The sequence below is a fragment of the Candoia aspera genome, chromosome 1, assembly GCF_035149785.1.
Source record: "Candoia aspera isolate rCanAsp1 chromosome 1, rCanAsp1.hap2, whole genome shotgun sequence".
Lineage (NCBI taxonomy): Eukaryota > Metazoa > Chordata > Lepidosauria > Squamata > Boidae > Candoia > Candoia aspera.
Window position 1 is genome coordinate 324,313,971 of NC_086153.1, and position 21,970 is coordinate 324,335,940.

The 21,970-nt window shown below is 42.6% G+C and overlaps 2 protein-coding genes across 3 annotated transcripts in view; both read left to right on the forward strand.

Moving 5' to 3' along the window:
- PTGER2 (prostaglandin E receptor 2) overlaps window positions 1-21,970 on the forward strand; it is a 449,149-nt gene that overhangs the window by 176,192 nt on the left and 250,987 nt on the right. The window lies entirely within an intron of this gene.
- The window catches only part of STYX (serine/threonine/tyrosine interacting protein), a 33,022-nt gene continuing 17,118 nt past the window's right edge, over window positions 6,067-21,970 (forward strand). The window contains exons 1-4 of one of the 2 annotated variants that reach the window (XM_063290535.1): window positions 6,067-6,539; window positions 15,363-15,395; window positions 18,036-18,089; window positions 19,550-19,647. In XM_063290535.1, coding sequence (XP_063146605.1) covers window positions 6,483-6,539; window positions 15,363-15,395; window positions 18,036-18,089; window positions 19,550-19,647 — 242 coding nt within the window. In that variant the 5' untranslated portion in view covers window positions 6,067-6,482. The remainder of the gene's footprint in view (window positions 6,540-15,362; window positions 15,396-18,035; window positions 18,090-19,549; window positions 19,648-21,970) is intronic. The other variant, XM_063290534.1, reaches the window with a different exon arrangement.

Here is a 21,970-nt window from a genome sequence, read left to right on the forward strand (position 1 = left end):
TGAAAGTCCTGACTTTGCTCCCATCTGGGTGTGTTTCCTTTCAACTTCAATGTGGTGGTGTACAGAGGCCAAATGCCAAAACAGTTATCTTTGTTCCAATATTTCTGGTCCTGACTGTAGTTCTATACTATATCTGGGGAAGGCTGATCTATTGTTTGAAAAAGGGAAACTGACTTTATGGGAATTGAAGTCATTATAGAGTAGATTATTTTCAGAATGCTAATGCAGACAATTCCTGATAGAAGGTGACACTCTTGAAGTTTGCTTAAAATTCCCATGAAGCTTTCCATCTCTTCCAATTAATTGAATGCAACTAGCTCTGTTTAAGAGAAGGGTGCTCCTTGTATGCTCAGAATGTATGGTTGAAGATTCATATTATTCTTACATGACAACATTTATTTACTATATTAAATAAACATCAGTCAATCTCTGTAAGAAACCAGTAGGGGCTAGAATATCTCTGAGCCTTGTCCAAAGGAGAGGCCAACTGATATAGAAGAAGTTCCTGTAGATTTGTCATTTGTTGGCAGTATGAACAGGGTCTTGGATTACATCGAATGCTTAACAGAAATGGAAACCAGCCATATCTCACATGAAAGCAAAGCAATTTTATTAAAGTACAACATTAATTAAAACACAACATTTCTGTCTTTTTCACATTTGTAGCTGTTGTCCCAAAGATCTTAACAGGAATGTTCTTCTATGGCAAGTTGCAATGGGTTTTATTACTAGACGCCGGAGAGAAAATGTAATACTATATATAGTTCCTGCTTCCTCGCTATGTCACTGCACAGGTGCTGAAAACCACATATTGTAGAATGTCAAAACTGACATAATGTATTTGCTTTTATCTGAAGATTGGAAGGGGAAATACATTTGACTTGCCCCAAAAATAAGACTTACAAACATATGGCCTTTATATTCTGCCTGGCCTTTGGTTGGTCAAACCCAGAGCTGATGGCTCTGTCTGTAAGGTGCTTTCCAAAGGCGATTTGGAAGGTCTGTTGCTTTGTTCCCTGTTCCCCAGCAGCTCTGCCCAAATGCTCAAGAGCAGTTTAGAAGGAGAGAATTACTTGGATCTTTTACAGAGAGAGTACAGGAAGTCCTCAGTTAACAACCACTTGTTAAGGACCATTTGAAGTTATGACAGTGCTGAACAAATGGTGGTTACAACCGGTCCTCTAAGCTCTGGCCATCCCAGCACCCCCGCAGTCGCGTGATTGTGATCTGGGTGCTTCGCAACCAGCTTGCACATACGACGTTGCAGCATCCTATGGTCACATGATTATGATTTGCAACCTTCCCTGCCAGCTTCCCACAAGCAAAGTCAATGGGGAAGCTGGCAGGGAAGCCACAGGTTGCTAGGGTAAGTCTCCACCACCTGCACACCCTCCCCCAGCCCCTCTGTGCTCACGCCACACCTTGCCTGCCACCCACACACCCTCGTGTACCCTCCCCGAGCTTCCTGCGCTCATGCTGCACTTCCCCAGCCACTTGTGCACCCTCCCCCGCCCAGCAGCAGCCACCCCAAGCCCCATTGCTCTCACAGCACACCTCCCCGCCATTCATCTGCCTCCCTGAGCCTTGCTGTTCTTGCACCGTGCCTCCCCGGCCACTCACACTTCCTCCCTCACCTGGCAGCAGCCACCCCAAGTCCTGCTGCACTCACACTGCACCTCCCCGGCCACCTGCGCATTCCCTCGCTCCCTCTCCCACCCAGCAGTAGCCACTTACCTGCCTGCTGGTCTGCTTTCAAGCCACCTGGGACTCGCAACTTCCTGCTGGTTTCCCCACTGACTTTGGTTGTTGGAAGCCGTCAGGAAGTTGCAAGGAGGTGCTTGCTTAACAGTGGCAATGGGGACTGCAGGGATTGCTGTCACTAAGCGATGTGGTCAGATGATGTTGCACTTTACAACTGCATCGCTTAGCAACGGAGATTCCAGTCCCAATTGCCACTGCAGCTCGACAACTACCTGTATGTGCTTTGTCACAACCTACAGCCCTGCCCCAAATGAAACACTAAAAACGGGTCAGCAACCTCTCTGTTGCAAGGAGCTGCATACGTTTTAATATATTTTCTGAGCAGCTGGGGCCAGATGGTGGCATAATGACATTAGAGTCCCCCTTTTTGGGGGAGATAGGTGGTGATAGAAATTTGAAAAATAAATAAATAAATTATACCAGTGACAAAACGTATTCGTCTAAGTTCGTTTGGGATATCTGGGGGCATGTTTTGGACAGAACAATTTGCAACTTAATGCACAGTCAAAGCTTGGTGCACCTTACTTTATACATCTTTCCCAATCTGATGGAAGATTGTAGTGCTGTCAAGAAAACTACATGAATCACTAGAGGTCAATCTCATTTCAGCAGAGTCTAATGCTACTTTAACTTTAATCAGAGTAATTCTAATCTTATATCAAACTGAAGATAGTTTGGTGCCAAATTTTGATGGGGAGAGGTCTGTGGGCCAAAACAAAACAGGGCCAGGGGTCACATACAGCTTCCAGGTTGCCCTCATCTTACTAAAGAACACGTAGCATAACTGCCCATTTGTATGGGATGACAGCATGCCAATAAGTAGCATAACAACTAAGCTGCTCATGAGCTTTTTCTGAGCCACTATATGTGATTGATTGATTGAATGATTAAGTGCTATCAAGCCAGTATCAACTCTTCGCAACCACATAGATTTTGTCCATGACAATCTGTTCCTAACCTGGTCTTTCAAGTCTTCCAACTCTGCACACATTGCCACTGTGTTGCTGGTCTTCTCTTTCCTTCCACCTTTCCCAGCATTAGAGCCTTCTCAATCTTTGCATAATGTGTCTGAAGTAAGATAATTTGAGCCTGGTCATTTGTGCCTTGAGTGAGAACTCTGGGTTGATTTGTTCAATGATCAGAAATAATGTCTTGTGTTCCTCAACCTTTTCTAAAGCCACCTTGAACATCTGGCATCTCCCTTGCCAAGTATGGCTCTAATCTGTGTTGGATGATCCTAAGCATTATGGGTAGTCTTTTCTTACCGACTGCCTTGTTTAGTGACTGTTCAAAGCTACATTGGTTAAAACAACCAATCCTCACATTTACAGTGGTTGCAGCTTCCCCACACTCACATCTTTAACATTCTGGCACTTCACAACTGGTGGGTGTTTACGACCATTGCAGTGTCCTGCAGTCACATGATTGCCATTTGCACACTTTCCAAGTGGTTTCCGACAAGCAGAGTCAATGGAGAAGTTGGCAGTAAAATTACAAGTCATAACTGCGCTGCACCAGCTGAAGCTTCTGGATACTCTTCAAGGGCAGCCCCATTGTAGAGCACATTACAATAGTCCATCCGGGAGGTGACCAGAGTATGAGTGACTGAGCAGAGCCTCCTGATCTTTGAATGGGCACAACTGGCACATAACATGAAGCTGTGCAAAGACCCTCCTAGCCACAACTGCCACCTGCTCTTTGAGCTGGAGTCATGAGTCTAGAAGAGCTCCCAAGTTGCACATCGGGTCTGTTTGGGGCAGTGCAACCCCATCCAGAACCAAAGATGGCATAGTCCCAGAAATGGAAGGCCCCAAAACCCAGAGCCAGTCTAGCCAGGGTTCAGTTGAAGCCTGTTGTTCCCCATCCAGATCCTTACAGCCTCCAGGCACTGGGATAAGACATCAATAGCATTGCTTAATTCGCCAGGGACAGAGATTTATAATTGGATATCATTAGCGTACTGATGATACCTCAGCCCCATGGCAATGGATGAGCTCACCCGGCAGCTTCATGTAGATGTCAGAGAGGAGAGAGCACCAAAACCTGCGGCACCCTACAGAGTAGGGGCTGAGGGCAGGATCTCCCCCTGCCCAGTCGCCACTGACTGGTATTGACCCCAGAGAAAGGAGGTGAACCAGCCAAATACAATGCCGCCCACCCCCAATCCCCAGAGCAGGTCCAGAAAGATACCATGGTCGATGGTACTGAAGGGTGCTGGGAGGTCAAGCAGAGCAAGGATGGTTACACGATCCCCATCCCGCTCCTGCCAGAGATCATCTAAAAGCACAACCAATGCCATTTCTGTCCTGTACCCAGGCCTGAATCCTGACTGAAAGGAATCCAGATAATCTGCTTCATCCAGGGTCCTCTGAAGCTGAGGCGCGACCACCTTCTCCCCAAACAGGAAGTTAGATACTGAACAATAGTGGTCCAGTATGGTGGGGTCCAGCAATGGCTTGTTGAAGAGGGGTTGAACAAAGGCCTCCTTAAGAGGTAAAGGAACAGTCCCCTCCCTCACGGAAGAATTTACCACTGCTAGAACTCACACCAGGCCATTTCAATATCATGGAAACTGACTGGCTTTCTTCTTCTTTAGCTTAACTCGGAACTTGCACATGAGCAATTTGTGATCTGTTCCACAGTCCATGTGGAACACCTGGCCATGTCTTTGATGCTATAATTGAGCACCTCCACCTCCTTTTAGAATAATTTAGCCAATTTGATTTCTGTGTATTCATTCTGGTGATGTCCATGTACAGAGGTGCCATTTTGGTTGTCTGAAGACAGTCTTAGCTATGAAAATATCTAAACTATGAAAATATAATTAGAGTGGCAGAAATTGTTAAGTCGGTCTCCTGCTTTATTTTAGTTTCCTAAGCCATACAATCCAACTACATTATCCTCTTTCATATTTCCATCTTTGGTATTCCAGTCTCCAATCACAAGCAGCACATCTTGCTCGCATATTCTGTCGATTTCAAATTGAACTTGATCATAAAACGCATCAACCTCTTCTACATAGATGGTTAGAACATAAACTTGGATATTTATATTTTCTATCCATGTGGTTTTCTTTAAAAACTTAGGAGTGGTTTACTCTTGTCTATGGATTGAAAGTGATAATCTGCCTCTGGCATCTTCCTATATAGGTGCCTGCTTGCATTAGTTGGGTAACTGGGATGATCTTCACATCTGACCCTGCTGGAAATTTCTTGGCATACACTCCTGACATTTTTTGCTCATCTCTCCCAGGACAGCCCCACCACCACAATGAGGCAACATAACAGGACTTGCAGGGGGGCACTACACATGTACACTCACTTAAAAATAACAGGGCAGATAGGAGTCCTTAAATGAGTATTGTTTTGCTTAATATTTCATTTTTCCCCATGTTAGGAATAAACAGGCAGAACATTTAAGGAGACCTGCTGGATTAGTCCAAAGGTCTGTTTAATCCAGTATTCTTTTACCACAGCAACTAAAGAAATGTCTATGGGAAACCTCTATAACTCTCCTTTCCTTTCCCCTCTTATTAACATAGAGAGGACTCAACATTGCAATCTTTTCTCTTATCAGAGTTGTTCCATCCCTATTTGGGTTCTTTGTTTGTGCACTTTCTCCCAAGTTGCCTTTGTTGGTTTTTTATGTCATTTTTTATATAGATTCTGAGTGGTTTAAAAAACTACATATACCAATGCTGCAGCTGATTTGCCAGAGCTAAACAGATTTAATGTGGTCAATACCCAGCACTGAGGTGACCTTATGCTTGGCATCTTGAGTTCCATTTTCTTCTGTCAAAAACAAAATAATTGTATTTTAGAACCACCGCATGGAGTCACACTGTAGGATATGAGAAGGGTCTCGGTTATTCATGTGGCTAAATAAAATGCACAATGACATTATGCAATTCTTCATTATAACAGGGGATGGCAATGGCTCCCAGCGCAGGCAGGAGAGAGGTGATTAAAATCACCCCATGACCACGTTGGCAAGGCACGTTGAATAAAACTGCATTAAATGAGTTTATAAAAAGGGCCACGCTGTGGACAAACAGGGTCTGGCAGAAATCCTCCTTCCAGAGCCGGCTAGCGTCGCAACAGAGTGAGTGAGTGAGTGACATGAAGCCTTCCCTTATCCGCACACGAGGCAGCGACCGCCACTCTCTTCCCATCGCGCAGGCGCTCCAGCAGGAGCAAAAGGAGGACAAGCGCTCGACACGCCCCTTCCTCTCAACTCCCGTCACACACCCTCCGCCTGTGACCCTGCAGGGGCGGATCCTCCGTCACGCCACACCCATTCCTATTACGGCCCGTTCCAGCGCCCCTCCCTCGGCTTCCCCACCCATCCCGACTGGCTCTTGGCAGCAAGCGGCGGTTGGAGAAAGCCCAGGAGGCGATCGCGTGGGGAAAGGAGGGGGAGAGGCGACGAACGGAGCGCGCGTGCGGCGGCATCTGCGAGGGAAGTCTGGAGTGACCGACCGACCGACCGCCTTTGGGGGGAGGGGTAGCCTGCGGACAGCATGGCGGCTGGGCGCGAGCCGCCGCCGCCTCCTCGTCGCCGCCTTCTTCCTCGGTCCCCTGCCAGCACCCTGGCCACCGCCGCTCGAGCGTCGAGGCCCACCGACCTTCTCCCTCTGCCCCACTGACTGACAGAGAGAAGGGGGAAAAGAAGACACAAGGAAGGAAGGAAAGAAGCCTCGCCCTACCCGGCCCATCCCGGCCATGGAGCTCGCCAAGCCGGTCTTCCCCGCGCTGCCGCAGCCCAAAGAGGACTCCGAGGTGAGCAGCGGTTCGCGGAGCCGGCGGCACCCTGGAGTGTGGCCGTTCCCTGTTGGGGAGCCTCGCGATCTCCCCGCCGGACTGGAAATGGGGGAAGGCGCCTTCGCACTTCGCCTTGCTCGCTCGCTCACGCCCGTAGCCCCGTTTAAAGCCAAAACGCACACAGGTGTTCCACTTGCAAGGCAGGTGGTGGTGGGAAGCGGAATCACATTGTAATTTATATTATGCATTAAATAAATATTTCCTCGAGGGTTACAGAGTTTGTTTTGAGAGCCCGTCCTCCTCCTTTTTTTTTTTTTTTTTTACTATTCTGGGTCTGTACCGGAGGAGTCATAGGAAGGGAGCTCGGTCAAGGGAGCACATCTGTTATTCCTGCGTGGTTTCATGTGTTTTTCTACAACATATTTCTCAACGTAACAGACTAGAGGTGGAGTGTTTTATTTTAGCCTTTCAATGTACATGAACACAATCACATTTAAACCTTGTAGTATCTTCTAGGAACTCGCACACCCATTTAATGACACGCACGCACACAACACTACCATCTAGAGTTGTTCTGTGAGAAAACCCATATTGTTAGGCAACTTGCTTAAAGCAATTTTAGGCATTTGTCATTATGCCTGTATCCCCCAGACATCCCTTTTTAATGCCTTCTATCTGACACAATAGAATGGTCCAGTTGTACCCCCAAATCTGTTCTGATTAAGACTTGAAAATCAACAGTATGATTTCCTGCTGCTTTGTACTGTATTTCTTAAACTAGATTTTAAAAATCCAAGACGGTACTTAGTAGAAAGAACAACTTCTTGGCACCATTCATATCTGTGATACAGCTCATTTTACTTCGTATTCTTGCATTGCATTCTACCATCCTTGCTCTTCCTAAAATGTGGAGCGTGTCTGCTAGTCACCCAAAGGTTGCTCATTCTTGTGATACTGGATGCCTGAGTATCTTACATTGCTGATATTTCTATGCTTCCCCTTCATATCTCTGTATATATTGGATCCTTTTGCAGCAGGGGGTAGCACAGCAGTTGGGCTGATCTTAAAGAAGTGTGGACCTTCTAATCACTTTAAATATTGTTTAACTATTGTTAACTATTTAATTTTCAGACTCGAGATTGAATAGCATAAGCTGTTTTTGGTCTTGCTGATAAGACTGGGTGCATCTATTCATTTTCTTCCAAATTGTTTTTGAAATACCTAAAATTTTGTAACTGCTGTACAAAAAAAAAAGATTACAACCTTATAGATGATTACACAGGCTTTCTTTTAATTATCAGAGTTGTGAGGACTAAATCTTCATAAAGTTACATTAAAAAAATGTAGTGTGGAATAGAATTTTTAATACGGTTACTGACCAGAATTACAGTGTAAAAAGCTGTGTTGGTCCACAGGACGGGAAAAACAAATCAAAATCCATATGAGATTGTTAATTCCTTTATTAGAGCCAGCCAAAATTGTTCTCCAGACCATTTAATGGTGAAGAACTCAGAGCTTTCATGCTCTTTTCTGTTATTTTGCTTGGTCCTAATTATGGTATTGTCCAACTGTGGGTTTTGGATAAATGCTATAATAGTCAAGAGGCATAGTTTTTGATAAGTCAAATTTAACAAGCAAGAAGGAAATGCAGTTGATCTCAGTAAAACTGGCAGAAATAGGCCTGACTGCTTTATTTCTACCCCTTAATGGAGCCTGCTAAAAAAGTGGGTGATGAATGCAGTTCTGGAAGAGAAGGTCCTAAATGGCAGTTGGTTGGAAGATGAAATATACCTGGCCATTTTACTTTTTTTTTTTTCTGGAGCCAGTTTTCCATACATTGGTGTGACTGTTCGTCTGATAACTTGAGTAAACAATCTAGTCCAGATATTGGATTAGATATTTATGAACCAAGCCAGCAAGGGATTTTGGGACAGTAGACAAAAACAGCTGGAAGGCACTAACGTATCATTGTTCTAATATTGGCAGTACAGATACAATATATCTGATTAAATTCATACTTAGCACTTTCTGTGTATTAGAGGAAAGCCTAATGTATGTATGCAATGGCAAATGGGATTTTTCAATCCCACAAGTGTAAACCTATACGAGAAAGCCTATTTTATTTTACTACTTCAATGAGTAGTAACTATTTTGAGAAGAAGCAACAAACGCTGGATTGATTTGCCAGTGAGTGGACTTTGTCCATTACTTGGAGCAAAGTTCATTATTGCCTGAAATTAACACATAACTTAGATCTAGTGTATTTTTCCTGTTAAACTTAGTTCCTTTAAATTGAGGGTTAATATCTTAGCCAATTTCAGATGGTTATTATGTTCTCACAAGACTCCTGAGATCCCCATATTTGTCATTAAAAGCAGATTTCTGTTCCTATATTTTATTATCAGAGATACTGTAAAATTAATGTAAACCCACTTACAGTGTACCTTTTTTGGACACCATGTTACATCTCAGTTCCAGACATTAAAAGCACTATGGATGAGGTTTATTTCTATTTCAAGCTCAAAATACTTTCAGAATGGTCAGCGTTGGAACACTGTGAGTAAGGTCAGAATTGTCGCAAATTGAAAATGGCATTTTGAGTTTAGACCATTTCAAATTTGAAGCATTTTGTATTATGGAAAATGCAAATTTGCTAGTCTACAAATAGATGTTTATTTCTATGGAATTGTGAAAATCTGTTTTAGGGAGAACTAGTATACACTGAGAGCCAGTTTGGTGTAGTGGTTAAGGCATCAGGCTAGAAACCGGGAGACCATGAGTTCTAGTTCTGCCTTAGGCACAAAGCCAGCTGGGTGACCTTGGGCCGGTCACTTTCTCTCAGCCCTAGGAAGAAGGCAATGGCAAACCACTTTAGAAAAACTTGCCAAGAAAACTGCAGGGACTTGTCCACCCAGTCTCCAAGAATTGGACACAATTGGAGGGATTAAAAAAAAAGTATACATTAAGAGTTAAGCAGCCTGGAATATGCATCTCAAAGCAACTCTCAGGATAATACTGTCTTATTATAAATTAGTTGTTGTGTTTTGCAAGAATCTAGCAATGTTGAAATTAATACTACATTTTATTTCCTGATTCTGGCAATTGGCTACAATGCAGCCCCTTCAAATCTATGATCACTGTGGTCTGTGGATCACATGACTCATCATACTTTTCTAGGGTGAAATTTCAAATTAAGGCTCTAGTCTATTGCTTTCTGATTAATCTGATTCTCTTTGTGGTAGTCTGTAGGAGAATAGTGTGTCTGGAGGACAACATTTGATTTCTCATGTCTTTATCTGAATTTCTTAATCTAGTAGGAAGGACATGTCGTTTTCCTCATAATTCATATTCCAGCTAGGTCTTGCAAAATAACAGCTATAGTGGCCATGACAGTCTGCTTTTTCTGCTGCTGCTTTTTGATGTTTGTATTGTATCAATTTAGCTGTATACGTATATAAATGCCTTATGGCTTGTATCTGAAATAAATGCTCAGCAAGACTATGCTCTACATTTTTCACCTCTGTTGTTATTACTGAAGCATATAATTTGCTATATGCTATCTTACATTAAGCATTTGCAAATATTTACATTGCCATACTTCTCTTAGCTAATGAAAAATAATCTTAAGATATACTTTAAAGGAAGTTAAAATAGTAAACTATTATCTGCAGCTACCACTCTTCAAGTATTCGGAAGAGAAATGTTTTGGATTATTTAGCTCTTTTGAGGGAAGACATTTTTATGTTGCAAATGAGGTAGCACAGAGGGGGCTGCACTTTATTTATTTATTGTGGGCACATTTGCTTCACGGTGGGTAGCCTAAGTATTTTCTGTCAGTTCATGTTACTGCTTATGAAGGGACATCGGAAAGAAAGTGCTTAATATATAGCCCAACCCGTTTAAGCACTAGGTTTAGAATCAGAGTTGGAAGGATGGGGGTATCTGGGTCAATTTCCTGCTCAGTACAGTATAGTATATAAGTCCAATTCAATGTAGCTCTAAACAACTGTCCAGCCTCTGCTTAACACATCCATTGAAAGGGAACTCATTACCTTTCTGATTAATGGTGGAAATTCTTACTGTTAGGATTTTTTCCCCTCATATTAAATTCAAATGTGCCTTCCTGTAACTTAAATCCATAATCCTGACTCCTGCACTACAGATGATAGAGAATGGGTCTGAAGCTTCTTTGTAATATCCTTAAGGCATTTGAAAAATATGATTAGATCCCATGTCAGTAATTTTTGTCTTCAGATAAAACACTTCCTTCAGTCTCTCCTTGTAATATTTCCAGTCCCCTCCTCATTGTCCTTCTTTGAACTTGGATCAGCTTCTCTGACTCCTTCCTAAAGAGTGGAATGGGACATAGTTATTGAGTGGAACTGTTATTATATAATAATTATTATTCCAGTTTTACCTATTGATTTTTTGAGGAAATTCTTTCTTTTATCTGTCATGAACTATTCACCACTTCATTGGATGAGGCTAGGCTCTCATATTTTGAGAGCATAGTTTCATACGTTTCATGTTCCTTTTTCTTTTCCTAAGCTAAAAAAGGTTTGGATGTTGTAAGCTTTCCTCATAGGGGTTATTGTAGACTTGTTTCCATTCTGCAGAGGAACAATCTTGTTTATTTCTTGCAAAGCTGAAAACTCTTAATCACTTCTGTTTTTTTTTCTGCACATTTTCCAGCACTACAATATTTTTTAAGGTGTGGATTAATTTAAAACATGCGATATTTATTTATCTTTTCAGTTTTATTTCTAAGTGTAGAGCAGTCTTGTTTTAAAAGAATAGTGTGGTTAGATTTAAATAAGATACAAATGGAGGAAATTAGTGGCCGGGTGTGAGACCCTATTCTTCAAGCTGGGTTCTCGAGAACAGTTGGGAGTTCTGCTACTGTGCCAGCCTCCCTGCTGCGTAGCGACCTCCCTGCCTGAGCTGCTGGAGTCCGTCTCAGGTTTGGCAGTGGAGTTCCCCAGGCTTATGGTGTTGGGGGACTTCAATCTGCCCTCCTTGGGGCGGGCCTTGGAAGCAGCCCGGGAGTTCATGGCTGCCATGGCAGCCATGGGCCTGTTCCAGATTATTCAGGACCCGACTAGAGATAGTAGCGTCACCCCGGACCTAGTTTTCTTGTCGGAGCAGTGGCAAGATGATCTGAGGGGAGAATTACAGCTTTCCACTTTGTCATGGTCGTATCATACCCTGGTGGCCTTGAGATTCTCTCGTGCCGCCCCCCTCCGCAGGGAGGCAGGACCCATTCAATTGGTCCACCCCCGGCGACTGATGGATCCGGCTGGGTTTCAGAGGGAACTGGGGGTTATGCCCGAGTCTCTCCTGCACAGTCCAGCGGAGGCCCTGGCTGCTGCCTGGAAGAGGGAGGCAGCCGGAGCCTTGGACAGGATAGCACCTGTGCGGCCTCTCTTGCCCAGTCAAACCCGGCACTCCCCGTTGTTTTCAGAGGAGCTCAGGGTTTTGAAGAGGGTTAAGAGATGCCTAGAGCGCTGCTGGAGGAAGACAAAAGCTGAACCTGACCGAACACGAACTAGAGCCGCGATTAAGGCCTACCTTGTGGTGGTAAGAGCGGCGAAGTGCCAGTACTTCTCCGCTCTTATTGCATCCGCAGATTGCCGCCCGGCGACCCTGTTTAAGATTACCCGATCCCTTTTAGGGAAGGGGGAGTCAGACTTCCATCTACAGGGTCGTGCGGAGGAATTTTCGTGGCATCTGCAGGATAAAATCGCTCGGATCTGAACCGAGTTAGACTCCAAGCGTGAGAGAGAGTCTGAGGAGATACCCAGGAACGTACTTACCAGGTTATCTGGGATCAGTTTCACCCTGTTGAACCTGAGGAAGTGGACAGGATCCTTCGGACTATAAATGCTACCACGTACCAGTTAGATCCATGCCCCTCCTGGCTGGTGAAAGCAGCACAGGAGGTGACATGTGGCTGGGTCCAGGCGATGGTAAACACATCCTTGAGAGAGGGGGTGTTCCCAGCAGCCTTTAAGGAAGCGCTGGTGCGCCCCCTCCTCAAGAAACCATTGCTGGACCCTACTATACTGGACAATTTTCGCCCAGTCTCCCACCTCCCCTTTTTGGGGAAAGTGGTTGAGAAAGTGGTGGCTTTGCAGCTCCAGAGGATTCTGGTTGAAACAGATTATCTAGACCCCTTTCAGTCAGGTTTCAGGCCCGGTTATGGGACGGAAACAGCATTGATCGCACTTATGGATGACCTCTGGCGGGAGCAAGATGGAGGCAGTGCATCCATCCTTGCTCTTCTTGACCTCTCAGCGGCTTTCAATACCATCGACCATGGTATCCCTCTGGACCGACTTAGGGAGGTGGGGGTGGGTGGCGTAGTTCTGCGCTGGTTCACCTCCTTCCTCCAGGGTCGGTCCCAGTCGGTGTTGATAGGGAGCGAGAGATCCAGCCCGCGACCCCTCCTTTGTGGGGTGCCGCAGGGTTCAGTACTCTCTCCGCTCCTTTTTAACATCTACATGAAACCACTGGGCGAGATCATCTGTCACTACGGGGTGAGGTATCATCAATATGCAGATGATTCCCAATTATACATCTCCATCCTGGGTGAAGTAAGTGATGCTGTGGCCACCCTTTCTGAGTGCCTGGGGCCTGTGGGGGCCTGGATGGGGGACAGCAGATTGCGGCTGAACCCGGGGAAGACGGAGTGGATGTGGATTAATGGCTCTTCGATTTCTGGGAAATTGTCATCTTTAGTTCTGGATGGGGTTACACTGCCCCAGACAGACCTGGTGCGTAACTTGGGGGTCCTCCTGGACTCACGGCTCCTGCTTGAAGAGCAGGTGGCAGCCGTGGCTAGGAGGGCCTTTGTGCAACTTTGTGTTGTGCGCCAGTTATGCCCCTTCCTGGAGCGAGAGTCCCTTCGAACAGTCACTCATGCCCTGGTTATCTCCCATATAGACTACTGCAATGTGCTCTACATGGGGCTACCCTTGAAGAGTATCTGGAAGCTACAGCTGGTGCAAAACGCAGCTGCGCGGGCGATCTTGGGTCTCCCAAGATCAGCACAGTCACTCCTTTGCTCCGCGAGCTGCATTGGTTGCCAGTATGCTTCCGGGTCCAATTCAAGGTGTTGGTTATCACCTTTAAAGCCCTGCATGGCACGGGTCCGGGCTACCTAAGGGACCGTCTCCTTCCCATCATATCAGCCCGTCCCACCCGGTCATGTAGAGAGGGCATGCTACGGACCCCGTCTGCAAGGGAATTCCATCTGGCGGTGTCCAGGAGGCAAGCCTTCTCTGCAGTGGCGCTTGCCCTTTGGAATATCCTTCCCCTGGAAGTGAGATTGGCTCCCTCCCTCCTGGACTTTAGGAAACAGCTAAAGACCTGGTTTTGTAATTATGCCTGGGGCGGGAGGGAGAGTAGCCATTTCTGGGGATGGTTAGTTTCTTAGAAGGACCCAGTTCTGCCTGCAAATTATAAAGAACTTTTAACCATCGAGGTTTTTATTATATTTATTGTATCTGTATTATAGGGTTTTATAGTTTTATATTTTTATCTATCTTTTATTGTAAACCACCCAGAGTCCCTTTTGGGAGATGGGCAGTGATAAATTTGATTACTAATAACAACAACAACAACAACAACCTTAGATGGAACGTTGAAGAATCAGACTCTTAAGCTATAAAGGTTTGTTTGGTAAAAGTAATATCAGGTGAACTATTAATTACAGCATAGTGTGTGCTTTTTTTTTTTAGCACACATAGTTAAACTAATCTGGTTCATTACATTGGCCGGACATTTGCAGTCTGGGGAATCATTGCTCTTTTCCAATTGCTACCTATTTTGTATTTAATTCAATGCTTTCATGCTGTTCTAGTGTAGAATTTCTATACTAGATATGGGGAGCAAAGTGATGTACAAGGTGAACTAATTCAAAATAAGGAAAAAATCCTGATATGTCAGAACCTTTTGTTAGTCTTCTTTTAATGTCCTTTAATTGCTGACTTACGAAATTGATTGTTTAAGCTAGGGAGACCGTAACTGGATTTATATATTACACTAAACTGGCTGTGGCTTATTTGTCTTGCACGAACCCAAATGTTGAGACTTATAAAATGAGGTTTATTATTTAATTCGTTAATATTAACAGCCATTTATGATAAATTCAACAAATTATGCTTAACAATCATGGTTTAGCATAAAATGTGCAGTAGGCCTCTTATTAGCAGTATCTCACTCATGGTCCTGACTTTCAGAGAAAGTCATTAGATCAGCCTTTCTCAGCTTTTTGACCCTGGAGGAACCCTTGAAATATTTTTCCACGGAACCCTGGTTGAGGAACCCTGCATTAGATAGTGGGAGATGTGGCTGATTAGATTTAGGAAACTAAATTTCTGGAAATCTTTGTATTAACAACAAATAGTCTTAATATTGCATTTCCTCCTTAAAACATTTTTCAGGATTATTTACACATCTCTTTCCTTCCCATATTAGTTCTGAACCACTAATCATTTCTTCCTTAGTTTTTTGCAAATTGGTAATTGTACATAACCATGTTCAAGTTCAGCCTGGGATTCAGTGTCCCAGGTTGTTTTGCTTCACATGCAAGTGAAAAAGCTCACTTTGGGTAGACATTATATGGCTTAGGAATTCTGCCATTACAGTCTGCATAAATGTCTAAAAATATTTTTTTCAGAATAACTTTATTGAAATCCAGTGAAAAATTACAAGATCAAACCTATGGCTTAGTTAGATTGTTTAAGCTATCATTTTCATCATGCATCTTTTCCAGAAACCTCACTATTTTGATTGGTCTTATGTTCAAATGAGCAAATGTATTTTATTTCTTCCACTTAGGATTGGACATACCCAATGAGAAGAGAAATGCAGGTATGGAAGTTTCTTTTACTCAGACCCACCTACTTGCTAGGTACTTGGGCTACTGCAGGGCTTTAGCAACTTCATGAACACTTATGCTGCCATTTGACATTAGGCTGTGAAGGAATTGGGTGTTGCAATATGAAACAAACATGAAGTAAGTTTGCAAATTGTAAATAAATTGGAAACAAAGCCCAGCAACACTTCCCGCCTAAGGAAGTATGGTTCCTGTAAAACTTTTGGGAAATTGTCCTAAAAAAACAGCCTTCTATTTTCATTTATTTATCTGCTCAATAGATTTGTAACCCAGGAGCTCAGGGTGGCAAGGGATTACACTATATTACTATCCATCTGAAAGATACCTACTTTAAAAGAACCACAGACCCTAGGATCTAATCAGGCCTCTCTTTCTGAGTGCTACAGGTAGTTGCTAATCTACGGTAGGTAAAGGTGGTAGGTAAAGGTAAAGGTTTCCCTTGACGTTAAGTCCAGTCATGTCCGACTCTAGGGGGCGGTGCTCATCTCCGTTTCAAAGCCGAAGAGCCGGCGTTTGTCTGTAGACACTTCCGTGGTCATGTGGCCGGCATGACTGAACGGAACGCCGTTACCTGCCCGCCGAAGCGGTACCTATTAATCTACTCACATTGGCATGTTTTCGAACTGCTAGGTTGGCAGGAGCTGGGACTAGCAACGGAAGCTCACCCCGTCACGCGGATTCAAACCGCCGACCTTCCGATCGGCAAGCTCAGCAGCTCAGCAGTTTAACCCGCAGTGCCACCGCGTCCCTATATTATAATCTACGGTAGTCTACCAATAATCACTATCTCTGCCTGTCTTAGTCCTGGGCAGTATACATTTTGTATACATTTCTATCACTCTGTTCTCTGAATTCAGGGGACTGGAATAAATTTCAGTTCTCAAGCCTCTTGGACCAATGGAATATTAAGAATGAATTCTCACAAAATGGTTACCACAGCTACAGTATTCACAAAAACATCAGTTTCTCAGAAGTGAGGCTAAAATCATTAAAAATGTGTCCAAGAATTTAAGTCAAATGAATAGGTGGCGTTTTAATTAAAATCTCAGTCCATTCTTTTGAACCCATAGTTTTCTATTCTAATGCCCATTTCACAAAAGGCAAGTTGAATAAAACCACCTAACTGCTACCAGAAAGTAAGTGAAAAGCAGAGATAAAATCTGAAATGTAAGAATTGGTTCACACATCCCCCACCCTCCAGCATAGGCAAAATATCCATGTGTAATGTATACCATACACAAATGCTCGAAAAATAACCAAAGAGAATATGCACATACACGGACAAGCACAAAAATCGTATAACACTAAAAAAATCAATCAATATATTCTGCTCATGCACATTTTTAAAAAATGGGCAAATGTATTTAGCTCAGGCATTTGATCCTTTTTTTCACCCCTAGCCTCCCAAAAAACCTGTAGTCCTTTGGGATGCTTTATGCCCACCCTCTGAAGAATACTGCCCTTTTTTCTGGTTAGCTGGGCACAGTTTTGTATAAAGCACAGGGCTGTGTGTAATATTTTTGAAATGAAAGATAGTTTTCCAGACTACAACTCCACTCTCAGCATGAAAGTTTCACTGTTAACATCTTGTGCTTAAAAAAAAAAGAAAAAGCCTGGTGGTTACTTAAGGAGATGTAGGCATCATATGAAAGAATACAGGAATAAGTCGTGTGTAGGTTGAGAGTTTTACCTTTAACAGTTGCATGGCAAGCAGAAACGCATTTCTTTACTAGAAGATGCCATGAAGAAAAGCTTGACCTATTGAATTTGTACCTCTCACGTAGCCAGGAGCATCACCAGAAAAAGTGTTTTAAGAAACGGTTCTACAACACAGTATAGAAGCAGCACATTAATCTTGGTTATAAATTACCCAGTTCAGAGAAAATAAATGATATTGACATGAACAGGAAAAAGCAAAGTGAAAACAGGGTTGGATTAAACATGCAGTGAAAAGTGGGGCTGAAAAAGTCCAGTTATATATAAGACAGTCTGGAATAACTTTAGAGATGTGTATCCTTATTTTGTTCCATTCAAACGTTTGAAGGTTTTGAATTTCCTCTGGGGATTACAGGATTAGTCTGGAATGAGTTAAGGGGGAAGAGAAGTACAAGATACAACAGCACTGAGGCAAACAGTTCTTGGCTTCTTGGTCTGGGTTGTAATTGTATTTGCTCATGTTTCTTTCTTTTTCCAGGAAAAAATGTAGCAAGCAACTTCTCAGCAAAAAGAGCGATTTCATAAAATTCATAAAACAATTATTATACTCTGCCTGCATTTATTAAGCTTTACCAAGCATGAAGTTGTTATTTCAATTTTGGCATCCCTCAGCCACTTAGATCAAGGAGTTTCTCCTGTGATATAACCTCTGCTTATGCTGTGCAGTATTCCCTTGTAGCCCTGTGCTGGTTGTACAAGAAAATAAACTTGGCCTTTAGTATAAATCACCTACTGGCTTGCATTTTTTCTCATGTGTAGTTTGATAAAGCTGCAGTAATTTTAAAATCTTGACACTACGATCTTGTAATTATTGTAGATTAATGTTATACTTTGTGAATTGGTTTTTGTGTGTGTTTTCTTCCACCCATCCACTTACCCACTGTTCTTTCTTTTTTTAGGAAATTTTACCTGGGTTGTTCTTAGGCCCATACTCTTCAGCTATGAAAAGCAAGGTAGGTTTGCCCCTAACTTTTTTATGCTGAGCAATTTTATGATGTAAATTATCTAGGTGGCTTTGCAAATCTCTTTAGGACAACTTCCTTTTCCCCCTTCATTGTTGATTTTTGTCATGCGCTGAAGACTCTTTTTAGGAAGGCGTTTTGACCTTGTGTTGAATATACAATGTATTTTAATTGTTAGAAACTGTATTTACCATACTGTTCCTTATATGCTTTAAATCTCGTCCCCATTACATTGACCCATCCAACCTGGTCAGGCAGAGAGGGCATGTTGCGGACCCCGTCCATGAGAAATTGTTGATTGGCGGGGCCCAGGAAGAGACCCTTCTCTGCTGTGGCCCCTGCCTTATGGTATACTGGTCCCCCAGAGGTGAGGCAGGCCTCCACTCTCCTGGCCTTCTGGAAGCAGGTAAAGACCTGGCTTTGCCATCTTGCTTGGGGCGGGAGCGGGGTAGCCAATCCTGGGGGTGGTTAGTGCTCTAAAGAGGCTCCCATGAATTTACGAATCTAAATTAAGAACTTTTAATATTGCCATCTTGGATTTTATATTTGTATTTGTATTTTTAGAAGTACAGCTTTTTAGTGTATTTTAATTTGTATTTATTTTTAGCTTTATTGTAAACCACCCAGAGTTGCTTCGTGCAAGATGGGCAGTGACAAAATTTGAAATATAAATAAATAAATATTATTGCACCATTTTATTCATTCATTCATTCATTTTTCAAATTTTTTATCACCGCCCATCTTCCCAAAAAGGGGGACTCTGGGCAGTTTACAATAAAATTAACAATTAAAACCATAAAACATATAAAATACAGTACCAACAGCCGAATATAAATAGGAATAAAATAAATACATTTTATATTTTAATTTTAATTTTTTGCTAGGTATCTCTTGACTTTGCCTGGGGAGAGAGGGACAAGAAACATTTCAATAAAAATATAAATATTATTGCAGTGTTGATTGTCTGTAGAGATATTTATACTTTTTGCAGATCCACTGTTTCTTATAGAACAGTCAGAAGACTGAAGACCTCTAAAGTTCCATTACGTTGTGGGGCTCTTCAATATTAACTAACTTTACATGGTTTCTAGCTTATTAAATTTGTACTGTATTGGGCAAAGAGCCTAATTAATTGAGCATATGTAGTTTAAGGTATCAACTTTAAAGGGTGGTATCAACTTTAAACTTCCATTTGTTGCTGAGTTACAACTCCCAGCAATACCATCATTATTCCCAATTGTGAGAGATGCTGAATGTTTTTGGTCAATGACATCTGGAAGGCCACATATTCTCTATTGCTATTTTAGTGTTATTATATATACTGTATTAATTACCTAGTTAACTATTAGCTACTGAAAATGCAGCTCTATAGTTTTAAATTTTCTTTCTGGCTTGGTTATATCAGCCAAACCTTGAAGAATTTTTCACTCATTCATAATTTTGTTTTGTAGCTACCTATACTTCAGAAACATGGGATCACTCATGTAATATGCATAAGACAAAACATTGAAGCAAATTTTATTAAACCAAACTTCCAGCAATTATTTAGGTAAGAAAATTTTAAATACTGTTTTGAAAATAGTGGTCATGAAGCCTTTTACAGTATGTGCTTCTTAGGAGAGTATGTATCATTTGTACACTCTTATAAGTGTCTTCATAGTTCGCTGTAACTGGCAAGTATATTATATGCCAGTAGATAAAAGATAAAAGGGTAGATAAAAGGCGGCAACAAAATACATCCCGAAGAAAGAGAAAACCAAGAAGGCAAAAAAGCTGTCTGCTGAGACACTAGAAGTAGCCCAAGAAAGAAGGAAAGCAAAAGGCAACAGTGATAGGGGGAGATATGCCCAATTAAATGCACAATTCCAGAGGTTAGCCAGAAGAGACAAGGAATTATTTTTAAACAAGCAATGCGTGGAAGTGGAAGAAGACAATAGAATAGGAAGGACAAGAGACCTCTTCCAGAAAATTAGAAACATTGGAGGTAAATTCCAGGCAAAAATGGGTATGATCAAAAACAAAGATGGCAAGGACCTAACAGAAGAAGAAGAGATCAAGAAAAGGTGGCAAGAATATACAGAAGACCTGTATAGGAAGGATAACAATATCGGGGATAGCTTTGACGGTGTGGTCAGGGAGCTAGAGCCAGACATCCAGAAGGGTGAGGTTGAATGGGTCTTAAGAAGCATTGCTAATAACAAGGTAGCAGGAGACGACAGTATCCCAGCTGAATTGTCCAAATTTTGCGAGATGATGCTGTCATGGTAATGCATGCTATATGCCAGCAAATTTGGAAAACACAAGAATGGCCATCAGATTGGAAAAAATCAACTTATATCCCCATACCAAAAAAGGAAACACTAAAGAATGTTCAAACTATCGAACAGTGGCACTCATTTCACATGCCAGTAAGGTAATGCTCAAGATCCTGCAAAGTAGACTTCAGCAATTCATGGAGCGAGAATTGCCAGATGTACAAGCTGGGTTTAGAAAAGGCAGAGGAACTAGGGACCAAATTGCCAATATCCGCTGGATAATGGGAAAAGCCAGGGAGTTTCAGAAAAACATCTATTTCTGTTTTATTGACTATTCTATAGCCTTTGACTGTGTGGACCATAACAAATTGTGGCACGTTTTTAGCGTTATGGGGATACCAAGTCATCTTGTCTGCCTCCTGAAGACTCTGTATAACGACCAAGTAGCAACAGTAAGAACAGACCCCGGAACAACGGACTGGTTTGAGATTGGGAAAGGAGTATGGCAGGGCTGTATACTCTCACCCTACCTATTCAACTTGTACGCAGAACACATCACGCGACGTGCTGGGCTTGAGGAATCCAAGGCTGGAGTTAAAATCGCTGGAAGAAACATTAACAATCTCAGATATGCAGATGATACCACTTTGATGGCTGAAAGTGAGGAGGAAGTGAGGAGCCTAATGATGAAGGTGAAAGAAGAAAATGCAAAAGCTGGCTTGCAGGTAAACCTCAAAAAAACCAAGATTATGGGAACCAGCTTGATTGATAACTGGGAAATAGAGGGAGAAAACGTAGAGGCAGTGAAGGACTTTGTATTTCTAGGTGCAAAGATTACTGCAGATGCTGACTGCAGTCAGGAAATCAGAAGACGCTTAATCCTTGGGAGAAGAGCAATGACAAATCTCGATAAAATAGTTAAGAGCAGAGACATCACACTGACAACAAAGGCCCGCATAGTTAAAGCAATGGCGTTCCCCGTAGTAACATGGCTGCGAGAGCTGGACCATAAGGAAGGCTGAGAGAAGGAAGATCGATGCTTTTGAACTGTGGTGTTGGAGGAAAATTCTGAGAGTGCCTTGGACTGCAAGAAGATCAAACCAGTCCATCCTCCAGGAAATAAAGCCAGACTGCTCACTTGAGGGAATGGTATTAAAGGCAAAACTGAAATACTTTGGCCACATAATGAGAAGACAGGACACCCTGGAGAAGATGCTGATGCTGGGGAGAGTGGAAGGCAAAAGGAAGAGGGGCCGACCAAGGGCAAGATGGATAGATGATATTCTAGAGGTGATGGATTCGTCCCTGGGGGAGCTGGGTGTGTTGACAACCGACAGGAAGCTCTGGCGTGGGCTGGTCCATGAAGTCACGAAGAGTCGGAAGCGACTAAACGAATAAACAACAAAAAGATAAAAGTATTGGAAAGAGACATGTAAGATTATCTGTTTTCTTCCTAACTTAAGCTGAGAATGATACAAAGGGATAAAATGAGATAAAATCTTGATATATAGTGTAATATACTGTGGTAATGTACATCATGTTCTATTATATATCAAAAATTTTGACTTCTTTACAATTCACTTTTCTAGTTCTCATAGTTCCAAAACTATGGAACGT